The sequence below is a fragment of the Strongylocentrotus purpuratus genome, unplaced genomic scaffold (genome assembly GCF_000002235.5).
Source record: "Strongylocentrotus purpuratus isolate Spur 01 unplaced genomic scaffold, Spur_5.0 spur5_scaffold_4, whole genome shotgun sequence".
NCBI lineage: Eukaryota > Metazoa > Echinodermata > Echinoidea > Camarodonta > Strongylocentrotidae > Strongylocentrotus > Strongylocentrotus purpuratus.
Window position 1 is genome coordinate 3,713,888 of NW_022145610.1, and position 15,069 is coordinate 3,728,956.

A 15,069-nucleotide genomic window follows, 5' to 3' on the forward strand; every position below is an offset into this window, starting at 1 on the left:
AGGGGGCGGTAGTAATTACGCAAAGCGCGGTCCCTAGGGGGTTGGGTGCAGGGAGGGGGAGGGAGGGGGAGTCCCCCCCCCCCCCCGCGAAGCGCGGAAGCTTTGACGTTTTACTAAATTATTAGAGAAAGAAGACGATTCGTTGGACCGTTCTCGACTCTTAATCCTTGTTTGAATCAAGTTCCCCCTTCCTCCGCGCGTAGCGCGGAAGCTCTGACGTTTCATTGGATTTTAAAGAAAGAAGACGATTCTATGTACCATTCTCGACTCTTAATCCTTAATGTTTGAATCAAGCTCCCCTTCCCCCGCGCGTAGCGCGGAAGCTCTGACGTTTCTGTAGATTATTAAAGAAAGAAGACGATTTTATGTAGCATTCTCGACTCTTAATCCTTGTCTGAATTCATTTTCGCCCATTCCTGCGCGAAGCGCGGAAGCTTTCACATTTTATTACATTATTAAAGAAAGAAGACGATTTGTTGTATCGTGTCCTTCATGAATTCAGTTCCCCCCCCCCCCCCCTACCGGGCGAAGCGCGGAAGCTTCAACGTTTCAATAAATTATTACTCTTAATCCTTGTCTGTATTCATTTTCGCCCATTCTACGCGTAGCGCGGAAGCTTTCACCGTTCATTAAATTATTAGTAAAAGAAGACGATTAGTTGTATCGTGTACTTTGACGTTTCATTTGGTTATTACTCTTAATCCACGTCTGAATTCAGTCGCCCCTTTAACAGCTTTGTCCTTTTCACTATTAGAGAAAGAAGACGATTCGTTGTAATGTTCTCTATATTAATCCTTGTCTGAATTTAGTTTCCCCACTGAAAGTAAGTTGTGTCACAAATAAGTTGTGACATAATAATCTTTCTCCAAAAATGAAAAATGTTTTAGGAAATATCAGGAATAGAATGAGTGAAAAAAATAAAAAATTAAGATACAATGACGTGAATTTTTAAAAGGGTGAACGGAAACAAAATAACAACTAGTGAACTTTTTTATAAGTCATATTAATATCTGAAAATCTTTCTCCTAGTCTCCGATCTCATCACGAAATCGTCACAGAGTTCATCTACGTTTACACTGTCCAGGATTGTCTGATGTGCATTGCAGATTGCTACTTTTGCGCTTCGCGCTTAACATTAGCTCGTTGCTTTTTGACGCTGCGTCTTTGCATTTGGCGCACTGCATTTCTATGATGCTGTTGATTGAACAAATTAAATAAATTCATCAATTCCTGATAAAGCCGTATGAGCGAGAATTCAATTTATTCTTGTCTCATATACGGTTGTCTTATTTACTTCGTATATATGTATGTATTATGCAAATGAGACAACAAAATGTGTATATTAACTACTCTCATCGGGCTCTCATCATTAATTTTTCTGTTCATTTTTTTGTTATGGTGAATTATTGGGGGGGGGATGATTGTACAGGCCATCCCCCCCCCCCCCCACCTGAAATATTGGGGGGAATATATCCCCCCATCCTCCCCCCCCCCCCCCCCGGGATCGACACCCATGCATACAGATGTAGTGATTTCATCATTCAAACATTCATAACATATGGTCAGATTTATTTCAAACCTTTGCCAGTCCGTTTCTCTTAATTCCTGCCGTTCATACACATAAACTTGATACAAAGGTTGGATTGCCCTTTTAAGGTTCTACGGCGTATTTGCAGGCCAAAACAATGAAAAGGTTAAATTCCAACGGCATTTGAAAGATATTACTAATTTAGAACTTCCCTTATAACAAAAGAGCTTGGAAATGTATTTTTGAGGGAAAATAACGACCGTTAGTTGTCGAATCGAATTTAGCGATCGCGGTCTTTTAATTTATTGTCTGATTTTTAGACCCTTGTACCGATTGGTCGTAAGTTTTGTGCTGCGCAAAAATTCAATCAGTTTAATTTTGGCCAGTACAAGAAGTGGGTAATTGTTGGCTGCAAAAGGGAATACTATGGAAAGTCATTACAACTAATTCATAGGGACCAAGGTAATGACCTTCTTATATTGATATCTTAAAGACAAAGAAGTGGAGCCAACTAAATTTAAGTTGATATAATGGAATTCATTATTACAAGGAACCACTGAACAGTTTAAATTTTAGGAAATATAAATTGCATATCCACAATGAAGGGCATACCATGTAATTCCACCCGAACCTTTGACTTCAAATTATATTCAAAAGTCATTTACAGTTTCGCAATTTCCATGAGTACTGTAAACAGATCTCAAATAATAGGAAAGTATATTTTCACACAATTTCTGTCCCATGAACTCTTTAGGGATTTTGTACAGGATGATTTTGAAAGTGCAGTCAAACCTGTCTAATAAGGTCACCCATTGGAAACAGAAAAAAAAGTAGCCAATGTAGACAGATGGTCTTTCTAGACAGGTTCCAAAACACACATTTCTCTCTCTCTCTTTCTCTTGTTAAACATGATACATGAACATGGCCACATTAGACAGGTGGTCTTTATAGAGAGGTGGCCACTAAGACAGGTTTGAGTGTACGTTAGATTTTAGGTATCAAATTTAGGCAGCAGTTGTCTTTGTGGGACGGAATTTAAGAAATTTAAGAAAATCATCCATACTTGTGTGGTAGCAAGTAAAATTATTTTTTAATAATTCCCCAGAAATATCCCTTTATTGTGAATATATACCAACATAACATGAGAATACACTAAGTACAATACTTTATTAAAGACACAAAGAACAACTTAAGAGACAAATCATATGGGAGATATCAATTAAATATAATATTTCCAGCATTTTTTTCTACAAAAAGTTCTCATTACAACCAACTATTTACATAGTCATATACATACAATGTACATACATGTACATTATTTTCTGCAGTCGCAAAGGGATTCCATCTTGCTATACTGTAGTCAAACTTTGAGCTTCACATGTTTCCAGTACAAAGAGATGAGTAGCCTACTTAACAGACGCGTACGCACTTGCATAGAGTGGGGCAAGTCAAATTCTTTGTACCGTAATTCTTTATTTTACTTCACACCCGTTATTCTGCTAGCCCACAGAATGCAGAGTGAATTCTGTGTGGTTGATCTTATACATTCTAGCATTATACAAATACACAACTCATTTGTTTTAAGTGATTGGTACACTGTAAGTGATCTTAAGGGGGGGGGGGGGGGATTGGATGATTTGACAGTGCTACACCAGAATAGATTTCTGTCTTACTGCATGGGAAAGTCTTCTTCACACGTAGCAGTTCAACGCATAGTAGTTTAGCCTCATCTTTTATGACATCTAATTTTCATCTTTTCTTTTGATCCAGAATACTCTGAATTACAAATTGTACATGAGCATAAAGTGTGAAAAATCACTGGAAATTTTGAGTCCTTTTATGCAGTAGTACATCAACAAGAGCTATTTTATAAAAAAAAAATCATTACAGTCTCTAACTTGGCAATACAGAGTGAAATTTTTATAATCGTTTTTGTGTAGAAATTGGCAATTTCCTGTATTTAAAACTAAAAAAAAAAAATTTCTGAAAGGGAGTGTATCATGGCAAATACTGGTTAACGGCATCTATGTTTTCTTTCGGACAACTGCACGTAAACGAAGGGACTAGGTCAGTGCGCTAGCGTTCGCGAAACAGACCGAATTTCTCCTCACGCTTTGGTTTCGCGTATGTTGCACACACGTGAATGCTGCGGTCGCGTCGTTCGTAGTCGGATTATACCCGATTGGTCCCGAGTAGGCCCACGGGAAAGACACATAGTCTCGTCATGACATACTCCCTTTAAAGTACCAGTATGAAAGAGTGGAAGTATATATAACTGTTGCCAATTTGAGGAGGAAATGTGGATTCATTGGGCCTTTAAAGAACCCTGAACTGCTACGGGTTAAACAACTGAAATAAAAAAAAATATTAAAATATGCTGCGGTACAATAAAAAGTTATTTTATGTGTAAATGTAAAAGAATGGCAAGTGAGGTGGAAAAAGTAGATGGGTGCATATGAAAAGGTCCTTGTGTACACCAACTCATCTGTGTTACAAGATATACATATAGAAACATGAAACGCACTACATTTATCATTGTACGGGCAGCAGGGGTAAATAGGCCATTTTAGTAATGTTATTGAATTTACGGTAATGTTTTGTGAAGTGCTTAGTTAAGAATTATTTAATTTACCTGCTACGAATAATTGCATTTTCATAGACAGAATGCAAATTGCATTACGCGTTTATTTGTTCTTACAACTAATGTATGCAATTTGCATTCTGACTACTAAATAATGATTGTGATAACAATGACGATATCAATAATAATCATAACTTTTCCTTGTTTTACAGTCCCACCAACCAGACCGACACGAAACCCAACAAACGATAACATTACCTCTGATGGTTCAATCCTGATCAGGTTGAAATAGGTCTGGGCCCTGTCTTATAAACAGTTGCCATTGATCCAAATCAATCGCAAGTTTGCAGTCTCCTATGTACATAATTACGATTGATATCAATCGCAAATAAGTTGCGATTAATATCAACTCTTTATAAGACGGGGCCCAGGAGTCGGTCTGGAATCGGTTTGGTAGTGTGACTACGGGATCAAATGTGAACAAAGTCTTTACAGAAGCAAACTCCAATCCTTCTTGAAGTCCAGTAGAAAAACAGTCATTGTAAACACTCATTTGTCAACGATCTCTTCCACCTCCGGGCTTTCTGCTTCTTCATCTTCTACTGTAACCAATTCTTCCCCTGCTCCTTCCCCTGCTCCTTCACCTGCTCCTTCACCTCCATCATCTACCTCCTCTACATCGTCGTCGTCGTCGCCATCATCATCCTCATCATCATCATCATCCATGTCATCTTCATCATCGACATCCTCATCATCATCCTCATCATCTTCTTCTCCTTCTTCTCCTTCTTCCTCTTCTTTGCTGGTATCTTGTTCTTCTTTGTTCTTCTTTCTCTGCTCAGAGGCCTCCTTCTTGTTCTTCAGACTTGCTCGGAAAACTAAGAAAACAGAACAGGTAGAAGGAATTAGTTTCAGATTATACAACATAAATGTATGTTATAGAGAGGATTGCTCCATGGCCAATTCTAATAGCATTTCCCAGCGAAAACTGTTCTTGATTTTCATTATTTCAATCTAAATATTAAACAACATCAATACTAAGGATGATATTAGCCAAAATATCTGATATTATTATTTGTGTGAAGGATTTTTGTGCCGACCAGAAGAAAAAAAATCGGTGTATCTTACGCTTTGTGCAAAAGTACCAGGATGACTGTGCAATTTTAAAACCATGTTTTATAGTTTGTCAATAAGTACCCAGATGACCATACAGCATCTCTCCATATCTCATGATTTGAATTGCACAAACACTTTGAAAAGATTCCCAATCAACTGGTACCAATGAAAGTATGTCAGTCCTCCATTTTTTTGGAGTGGGGGGGGGGGCTGTATTTGGTCTGATAAAAGTTCTACGAAGGCTGGTACATCAAGAATGACCACATACCTGTACTCAAATCTGAGTTGTGGTCTGTAACATGAAATGGCTGGGACTTTACCTAATAATGATGGATGATTATATACCTTCTAGATTTGCCCTCAAAGGTTCAGTGAATTCACTGAATTCCATGTCATCTAAAGCAGCAAATACATCTGTAGCATTCAACGTCTTCCTCTTGCTCTTCAAAGCATGAGTATTGGCACTGTAATCAAAAATATATTTTTGAAAAATCATTTAAAAAAAGGTATGATGGAAATGATATGGGCTATGAATAGCAGTCAAATGTGTTGCACAATAATAGGCTGTAGGGTAGAACTATTTGCACATGACTAGTACCAGAAATACATGAATTTTGGGGTTACACATTTCCTGGGTACCATTCTCCATCTGATCATACATGTATCCGTAGCAATATCCAGATCAACAGTTTTCTTGTCTTCATATAATCCAAACATCTTTTCTTTCGTCGACCTCTTTCCTTCTCCCTTTGCTGTATAGCAGCCCTCATATCAGTTCGACCTCTCCTGTTCTCTTTACATAATGTCCAAACAACATCAAACTTATATTCCGTCTAATCTCTGTCTCCCTTACTTTGTTTTGCACTTTCATGACTTCTCAAAATCCCCTGTACAATAATAATAATCATAATAATCTGGATTTATATGGCACTTAATATAAACTGCCATTTCTAAGCAATTTACAGATATTATTACCCTGGTCATCGGATTCATTCACGCACAATGTGCACCATCTCTACACCTGAGGGAGTATTCCTACAATAAGGTCACCACTAGGTCATATGACAATTACTTATACAATTGTTTTTGTTATCCTACCAGGTCCCCATTTCTCTCCTGGGTATGGGGCGTAAAATGTAGATTAATGCCTTGCCAAAAAAAACTTAATTTGGAGGGCCCAATCAACAAATTGTGTTGGGCTTTAGACTGAACTAATCATTTTTTTTAATGCAAAGATAATGGGAGAGTGTATGAGAAAGAGAGACAGAGAGAGAAAGAGAGAGAGAAAGAGAGAAAGAGAGAGAAAGAGAGAAAGAGAGAAAGAGAGAGAGAGTGAATCTTAGATAATTTATACAATAGCTTTATACAGTAACAATGATAAGTCATAGACTGTTCAATTACTCATCTTAATTACATGATGGGTGAATATTTCACACTAAATTACTAAGATGTTCATTCATTGATCTTACCATGAGGTAGCATACAGTACAAAGACACTGGCAGCTTTCGATACTGCATTCCTTGCTTCCTTGGAAACACTGACACCTTCAGGAATCTATAGAGAAAACAAAAACAAGACACATGCTTACCTCAATATATTTGAACCCACATTTGTAACATGGAAAAATATTGACTCCTTACACTACTTACATTCATGAAAATACATCATTAAGATGTTTTTTGTGTCACGACCTTTTCTGCACCTCTTCAGAGTTGCATGCTATATGAATAAGTATGGCTAGGTTAATTCTCCTGTTTAGGAAACCGCTTTTCAAATATGAGGTATTGTTCTAATACAATATATATATATTACCTTTTCTTCTTTATTGGTTCTATACTGCTATTTAACATGAAGTTTATATTCAATTTGGATGAAAGATTCACATTGTGAGACAAATGATCTAGCAGTAAAATTTCCAGTTGATAGGTCTCCAACACCACTTACCAGCCACTTAAACCAGACATTTTCTATCAGTAGTCATATTCCTTACTTCAATCCCTGTGTCATGATTGTAATTCCTAGCCCTAATGTAAATAATAATAATAATATTAGATATGTATAGCGTACATATCCCCTATGAATGGTGCTCAAGGCGCTCCAACTATGAGGTATTGTTCTAATACAATATATATATTACCTTTTCTTCTTTATTGGTTCTATACTGCTATTTAACATGAAGTTTATATTCAATTTGGATGAAAGATTCACATTGTGAGACAAATGATCTAGCAGTAAAATTTCCAGTTGATAGGTCTCCAACACCTCTTACCAGCCACTTAAACCAGACATTTTCTATCAGTAGTCATATTCCTTACTTCAATCCCTGTGTCATGATTGTAATTCCTAGCCCTAATGTAAATAATAATAATAATATTAGATATGTATAGCGTACATATCCCCTATGAATGGTGCTCAAGGCGCTCCAACTAATGTAATTTAATGTTTGTAATCCTTTGATCCGATCATGTCCAAAAATGTATATCCCACATCCGACGTTTGTCCAGGAAATTATGGCCAAGATTTTCCCCAGCCTGCATACATGTATTACTGTTCAACAACTGATTTTGAATGGAACATTACACAATCACAAAAGACCCATCTTTGCCAATGCCCAAGTCATAAAGTTAACTCAAAAAAAATAATCAACACCAAAACATTTTTCATTTGGTCTAATAACGGTCTGGATTGCAATTTACATAAAGGATTTTGGAGTAATTCACCATTTCAAAACCTTGTTGTACTTCAAGGCGTACACAAATGTGAGGCAATTATATTGCTGCTACACCGGGCTGCTCACAGAGCAGCCCTTCATATCAAGGTAGATGCAGAATAAGCTTTAATTCAGAACACCACATACATTGTAAGTAATGAAGACCTATATGGCCATCTACCAAAACTCTATGAAACGCCAAGACAGAGAAGACTGAAGCTTGCTGGCCACTGCTTCAGGAGAAAAGATGACCTTGTCTCCAAACTTCTGTTATGGACACCATCACATGGGCAAAGAGGCAGCGAAAGACTAGCCAAAACATACAAAGATATATATACTCGGAGAAGATGAAGACCTAGAGATAGGCTTGTTGATGAGGTCCTTGTCCATTGGTTTGGCTCAGCTAAAGTAAAAGTATTGTACTTACTGCATCTTTCATAATTCTTGTGATGACTGAAAGAGGTAGGTTGAGGTCTTCTGGTCTCTCTGCCATGGTTCAGTCACTGATGATCACTCGGCAGAACACTAGTTTTAAAATAAAAGAGACAAAAAGAGCGAGGGGGATAGTCAAATTCTGTAAATGATTTTAAAAATGATTATGTGTTCAAAAAACACCAACACCAACACCGAACTTAAAATCTAGTGTTGAAATCCAAGAGTTGGTGAATGGGAAAATTACATGTAAATCTTTAACACCAGCCTCATTTCAAGTTTAGTGTTATGGCTGGTGTTGGTGTTCTCACAACACCAATACCAGCTGTCACCGGATGTGAAATCACTCATTGTCTACTCTTAATGCCTGGCAATACCTCTTCATCGGTATAGATAGGGTGTCTGATCGCGCACCCGATGTGTGCTAAAATTCTTCCCATAGAGATTGCACGCATCCCTATGCAGTCTACGTGCACTGCGCGACCATGCAAAAAAAGTCAAGTTTTTTTTTTCAATTCGAGATTCAAACCTTTATCTGTTGTGATCCTGAAGGTGATACTCAATAAATGAGGTGTCATATAAAAGAGCAAGTGAATTCCAATATTTCCAAAGGGATGGGTTATTTCGAAATTCTAAAAATATCTTGGTCAAAACAGCAATTTAAACATTGTGTCCTGGCTAACTTTGAGGTTTGCCACTTTTGAGATATGACGCCCCGATCGATAAGTAGTCCCAGTCCTAAGGAACAATTCTATGCGCTTATATTTTCGCTAGCCCCCAGGGATCACAACTGATTACAGTTTAAAAATACCCTTCCCGCTATTTGGTGGATCAGCTAATTAGGGGGCGTGCGCTCCGCTCAGTCCAAACCATGGTTACATCGCGTAACATCTCCACGTACGAACGAAACCTGAAATTCAATTACACATTATTGTGAATGAAAGTATGGCTAGCCATTCGCGCAATAAACCCGGAAGTAAATACACGTTATGGTCAATGGCAATATCGCGGAGACAACGTGCACGTTGTCTCCGCGATATTGCCATTGACTATAACGTGTAGTCACTTTCTTTTTTGGGGGCGCGAACGGCTACAAGTCGCTACAGCTCAAGCTGCAAGTCGCGCATTGGCTTAGCAGCATGGGTACGATATGCATATGCTTGCATATCGCGCGATACAGAGCTCTGTTTGGCTAAATTTAGCAAAACAACATCACTCTGCGTGGACGTCTTTTTCATCGATTTTGACCAAAATGATATGAATATACCAGCGTTTTGGAGGGGCTGTATCTTTTGATAGAAACATCAGTGAAGCTTCAAATTTGAAATGTATTATTCTGATTACACTTTTTATTCAAATATCTATCAAAAATGGTGAAAAACGATCCCAAATTGAAAATTGAAAAATCGTTCAGACACCCTAGTAATTTTAGTTAGGCTTACAGTTGCACCATGTGAGAGTATAAGAATTCTTTGTCCTAACCCAAAGATTCATCCATGTTGTATCGTTGATTCAACATGGTGAAGAGAGAGTAAGCATGCGCGGTAGCCCCGCAGCAAATATGAATGCGTCCATACTTTCTCTTTGCCATGTAGAATTGATGATACCAAATTGAAGAATCCTCAGGGTAGGACGAAGAATCACCCCTTTTTGATTTTCCCATCAAAGACTTCTTCAAATTATAATTTCAAGTGGCCTAGAGGAGTCGAGCAACCTAGTAAGTCAATAATCCCTTTGCATATTTTGAGATAATGTCGCCCAACCCGCTGTTTGAATCGTTTTCCTATGCAGCCTCTGAAGCTCCGACGCCTTCGGGGTCGTCGTCGGAGCTGAGCTTCCTAGAGTAGGGAGGCCAATGCCCAAATCTAACTTTTTAATTACTAATTTGTTTATACTAAAACTAAGATTAAAAGAAAGCATTTACTTTCACTAAGAAAATCCACCCATCTGCCGACTCCAGAAGTTCCATCAAATAGGAGATATCCAGCTCTTTTTATCCAGCTTCCTTCTACGCCTTTCCGTACGTAAGAGCCTTGAAACAATTATATTTCATGTCGCAAAGTTACGTTCATAATTAGACAGGCCCGAGGGACAAAGTTCATGATGAAGTTTAAAACTTCGCGCGAAAGTGCAATCACTCAACAGCGGCTAGCCTTGAATCGGTCGCACACGTACATGTACACACCTTCTTCTTCTTAGTTGATCCCTCCACCGACACAGGCGCAGCCCCGATGCGATGCAGGCTGAAGTCCAGCCATCAATGTGCGAACGACTACATCTTCTACTACTACGAGCCGAAGACGATGGTTAAAAAATGACGAATAGATATCAAAATTGGCAGGAAAGAAATATATGTAATTCATTGATATTTACCTTAGATGTGTATTCCAATAATTTAATTTCCTCATGAGTATTCCTTATTATCAACGATCGAGAAGTTACGAGGTCCAATTGACATCCATCTTGCAGCGAACACAATCATAGCGCACATCCATGCGCATGCAACGTACGTATTTCTCTCACTCTCTCTCTCTCCCTTTCGCTATACGTAACATACACACTGATGTATCATACAACACACACCTTCAAATCATGGCTTTCATTTCAATTCTCAAGTATAGACTGCTCACGTAGACTTTTTTTTTACTGAAATATCTTTTTTAACACTTCTCATACATTACTGCACGACACTCGTATCTAGTGCTGTGAGAATAAGGTACTAGGGTCTATAAATAAGACTACGCTTTGCGCACGATCTGACCGGAGCTCAGATTATGTCGCAATACCCTTTATTTTTGGCGCGAACAATGACGTCACTGTTCACTGTTTTCCTTCTCATTTTGAGATGGATGTAGCTATAGGGCTCAAACCAACGCAAGATTGACAGAAACATCGTACTCTATCTACTTTCGAATGTTCAGTTTGTAAAAATCTGTATTGAAAAAGATATAATCTTTTTTCTTTATATTTTCTAGTTGTTAGAAGTGGCAAATGTGAACATCTGAAATGTTGATCTCTATCAAAAGTTCTTTACTCAAAATGGATCCCATATTTTTAGGGTCTACCTTCTGCCAATGAGAAGGTTTTTAGTGAGCAAACCTCTACGCCCTCTAGGATTTTCTTAGTCGGTGGTGCGAGTGCGTCAAGGTCGTCTGCAACCACAATTATTGTTTATTGGATTAAAAAATGTCAAAATCTGCAAGATTGTCAACAAATGGTGAAAGACTGTTACAGATCCGTGATTATAGGTATGTTGTGAAATGTCTAATTGTATTTTCTTTTCTTATTTTCTTCAATTTTTATTTTTACATCATTTTTTTCCCTTTGCTAATTTTTTGAAGTGGGCGACGAGCGCACAAATCGTAGGTGTAGAAGCCTTACGCCCGGGCATTGGCCTCCCTACCTAGAGTAACATACATGTATGCTCAATCTTATATTACTGCCCCACATACCTACTTTTGTGTTATTTTGATCACTCGTTAGTAGAATAACTTCAATAAGTTCGCTCTAAAAGGAAATCTATAAAAGAACAAATTAAGAAAAACAATTCAATACAATGAAATATTATTTTTCATGCCTTACTGTTCATTCAAGGCATATAAAATATACGAAATCAAATTATTTTCGCACTTACCTAGTCTAGTCTTGGTCTTGAGTTGGACAACCTTTTCAGAGATTCCCGCGGATAAGTGACGTCATTTCAGAGGATCGAGACAACTCAACTTCACAGGTTACTGTGTACAGCCCTTGACAATCCGACCATCTACACAGGATAGCTCGACCCTACGGGTTGTCGAGTTTCTGTTTCTGTGTCGGTTTCGGTTGCGTCGGTAGATTCAGGTTTAACTGTACTTCACCAAGACACCAACGTTATCAAAATTAGACATAATTTATTACAAATCTTTGTCATCAACATAGAAATATAAGATAGCGTTTCCTATGTGTGAATCGAAATATTCATTTTCGAAATTATAACTAAATATTTTAATAGCAAAAGTGACTCCACTTTATAAAAAGAAAGATAAAACTGATGTTAGCAACTATAGACCTATTAGTGTTTTAAGCGTAGCATCAAAGATTCTAGAAAAATCGGTCTGTGTTCAAATTGAAAGATACTTCAAAGAAAATGATATAATTTATGAATTTCAATCTGGTTTTCGACATGATTATTCGACTGAAACATGTCTAATTCATTTGACTGATTATTTGAGGAGAGAAACTTCCCAAGGGCGCTTTGTTGGTATGGTGCTCCTTGATCTGCAAAAAGCTTTTGATACAGTTAATCATTCCGTCTTATTGAAGAAGTTACAACTAATGGGTTTTGATAAGGCAAGTTTAGATTGGTTCAGATCCTACTTATCTAATCGGCACCAAGTAGTGGCCATTCATGATATTCGTTCCAAACTAATGCCTATAACATGCGGTGTTCCTCAGGGAAGTATTTTAGGCCCAATTCTATTTTCAAGTTATATAAATGATATGTGTACTTGTATAAAAGACTTCAAACTATTATTGTACGCAGATGACAGCGTACTACTCTATTCAAATCCTGATCCTAAATATATTGAGGAAAAGCTCAGTGAACAGCTGTCTACGTGTGTCGATTGGATGACTGATAATAAGCTTTCTTTACACTTGGGAAAAACAGAAAGCATTTTATTTTGTTCTAAAAGTAGTTCTAAAAAGTCATTTGAATTCAAAGTGAGACACAATAATCAAGCAATCAAGAGAAAAGAGTCTGTGAAGTATTTAGGCATTGAGTTGGCTAGCGCAATTTCATTTTCATCTTTAGTAGAATCAGTTGTAAAAAAAGCAAATTCTCGTCTGAAATTTTTGTACAGATATCAAAGTTGTATGGATTTAAAAGCAAGACGTACACTCTGTTTTGCTCTTATTCAATGTTTATTTGACTATGCTAACCCTGCATGGTACAGTAACATAAACAAGTCAGATCAAAAGAAGTTGAAGATTATACAGAACAAAATGGTGAGATTTATCAACTGTTCTGGTCCAAGAACTCATGTTGGCTATAGCGAACTTTCTAAAGCTGGTTTTCTTGAAGTCGACCAAAGATCAAAACAACTCGCATTGCATCACGTGCATAAAATATATCATACTAGGTCGAATCATTATATTCGATCCAACTTCGATCTTGTTACTGACGTACATGATTATAATACAAGAAATAGACGATTCAACTTTAACTTACCAGAAAGAGTAGGTAGTATTGGAAATTCGTTTTATTACAATGCCATAAAACATTGGAATTCCCTTCCCAATGGTGTAAAAGAAATAGGAAACTATGATCATTTTAAGAGGAAATTAAAGGAATACCTAATACTTGACAGTCAGAGAAGAGAAGTGAATGACATGTTATATGATTGAAATTGTTATTCTTCTGTCGGTTCATACTTTTTCATGTTGTATATACTTATGTTTTCGTACGTTATAGAAATTCTACAAATTCATCATTATTTTCCTCTTCTTCCTTCTCCTCTTTTTCTTCTTCTCCTTCTTCTTTTTCTTCTTGTACTTAATATCATTTCTATCATCAGTTTAATGTTGTTATTATTATCTTTGATAAGTAGTTCTTTTAATTTTCTTATCTGTCTGTAAATATTACTATTTTAATTTATTAATTGTATACATGTCTGTAAGGGACCCCACTGGAAATAAGCTCTCGAGCTTTCGTGGGTTATCCTGTTCAAGCTGACTTATTTTTGATCTGTTATTATTGTATATTGTTGTATGTTGGAAGCTTGTCGAATAAAAAAAAAATCAATTAAAGAGACACAGACAGAGAAAGAGACAGCGGAGAGAGAGAGAGAGAGAGACTGGATCGAGTGCCGAGAGATCTAGAGAGAGGGGGTGGGGGGGGGGGGGTGACGGGTGCAAGATCGGAAGGGCAGCGCGCACTCCTAACAGAGCAGAGGGGCATTATAAATTTAAAGGGACTTGTCACTATAAAAAAAAATGGACCTTTATCACTTTTCCATAGACGCCTGTACAAAATCTGGTAAACAATTTCTTTTTTCTCTGAAGTTACACAAATGGATTTAGCTCCTTTTGGAATTAAACTCTTTATTTATACATGCATAGGCAACTTTTGGGGGGTCGGGGGTTAATTTTTGTTTCTTTCAAACTTGTCATAAAAATGATACACCGTGATTCATAGATTGTTATACCTAACCAATTTATTCGTATCATTTCTTTTAAGTCACATGGATTGGAAAAGAAGACATTCTGGTTACACTTATATTAAGTTAATCTTTTCTTTTCCCGGCATCCATGTGACTCTGGCAAATGTACTCTTATTTTGTGTTCAATGATTTTCTTTGTCTCTGCAGAATAAATAAATAAATAATAATAATAACTATAGTAGAGAAATCCGCCGGTATGAGCAGGGATATCGCCCTGGTATGGGGTGTGATGGCTAAACTTCCTAGATTTAAAAATATCTAGATAATCGGAATTTCGGTAATTTCTCTAATATACTTTGACGAGTTATTGGGTCAGGCTGTAACATTTTAGGGCTTAAGTTCATGGAATTTTTCTCTACATAGCAAATTGTAAAGGAGCGGTGTTGCCATTTTGACAACTAACAAATGCATAACTTTCTTATTCTTAATCGGATATTGCTCAAACTTTCACTATTTTCGAAAATAATATCGCCAGTGATATTCGGTTGTCTCGCAATGTAT

The 15,069-nt window shown here is 37.2% G+C and overlaps 1 protein-coding gene across 1 annotated transcript; it reads right to left on the reverse strand.

The window, feature by feature from the left end:
• Positions 1-2,732: 2,732 nt before the first annotated feature.
• LOC580013 (DNA polymerase epsilon subunit 3) lies at positions 2,733-12,109 on the reverse strand. The gene is made up of 5 exons (XM_780094.4): positions 12,003-12,109; positions 8,364-8,461; positions 6,695-6,780; positions 5,571-5,689; positions 2,733-4,987 (listed from the first exon to the last, which is right to left on the reverse strand). Exons 2-5 carry the CDS (start codon positions 8,427-8,429, stop codon positions 4,659-4,661), a joined length of 600 nt encoding a protein of 199 aa, XP_785187.1. The 5' UTR covers positions 8,430-8,461; positions 12,003-12,109; the 3' UTR covers positions 2,733-4,658.
• Positions 12,110-15,069: the final 2,960 nt, after the last annotated feature.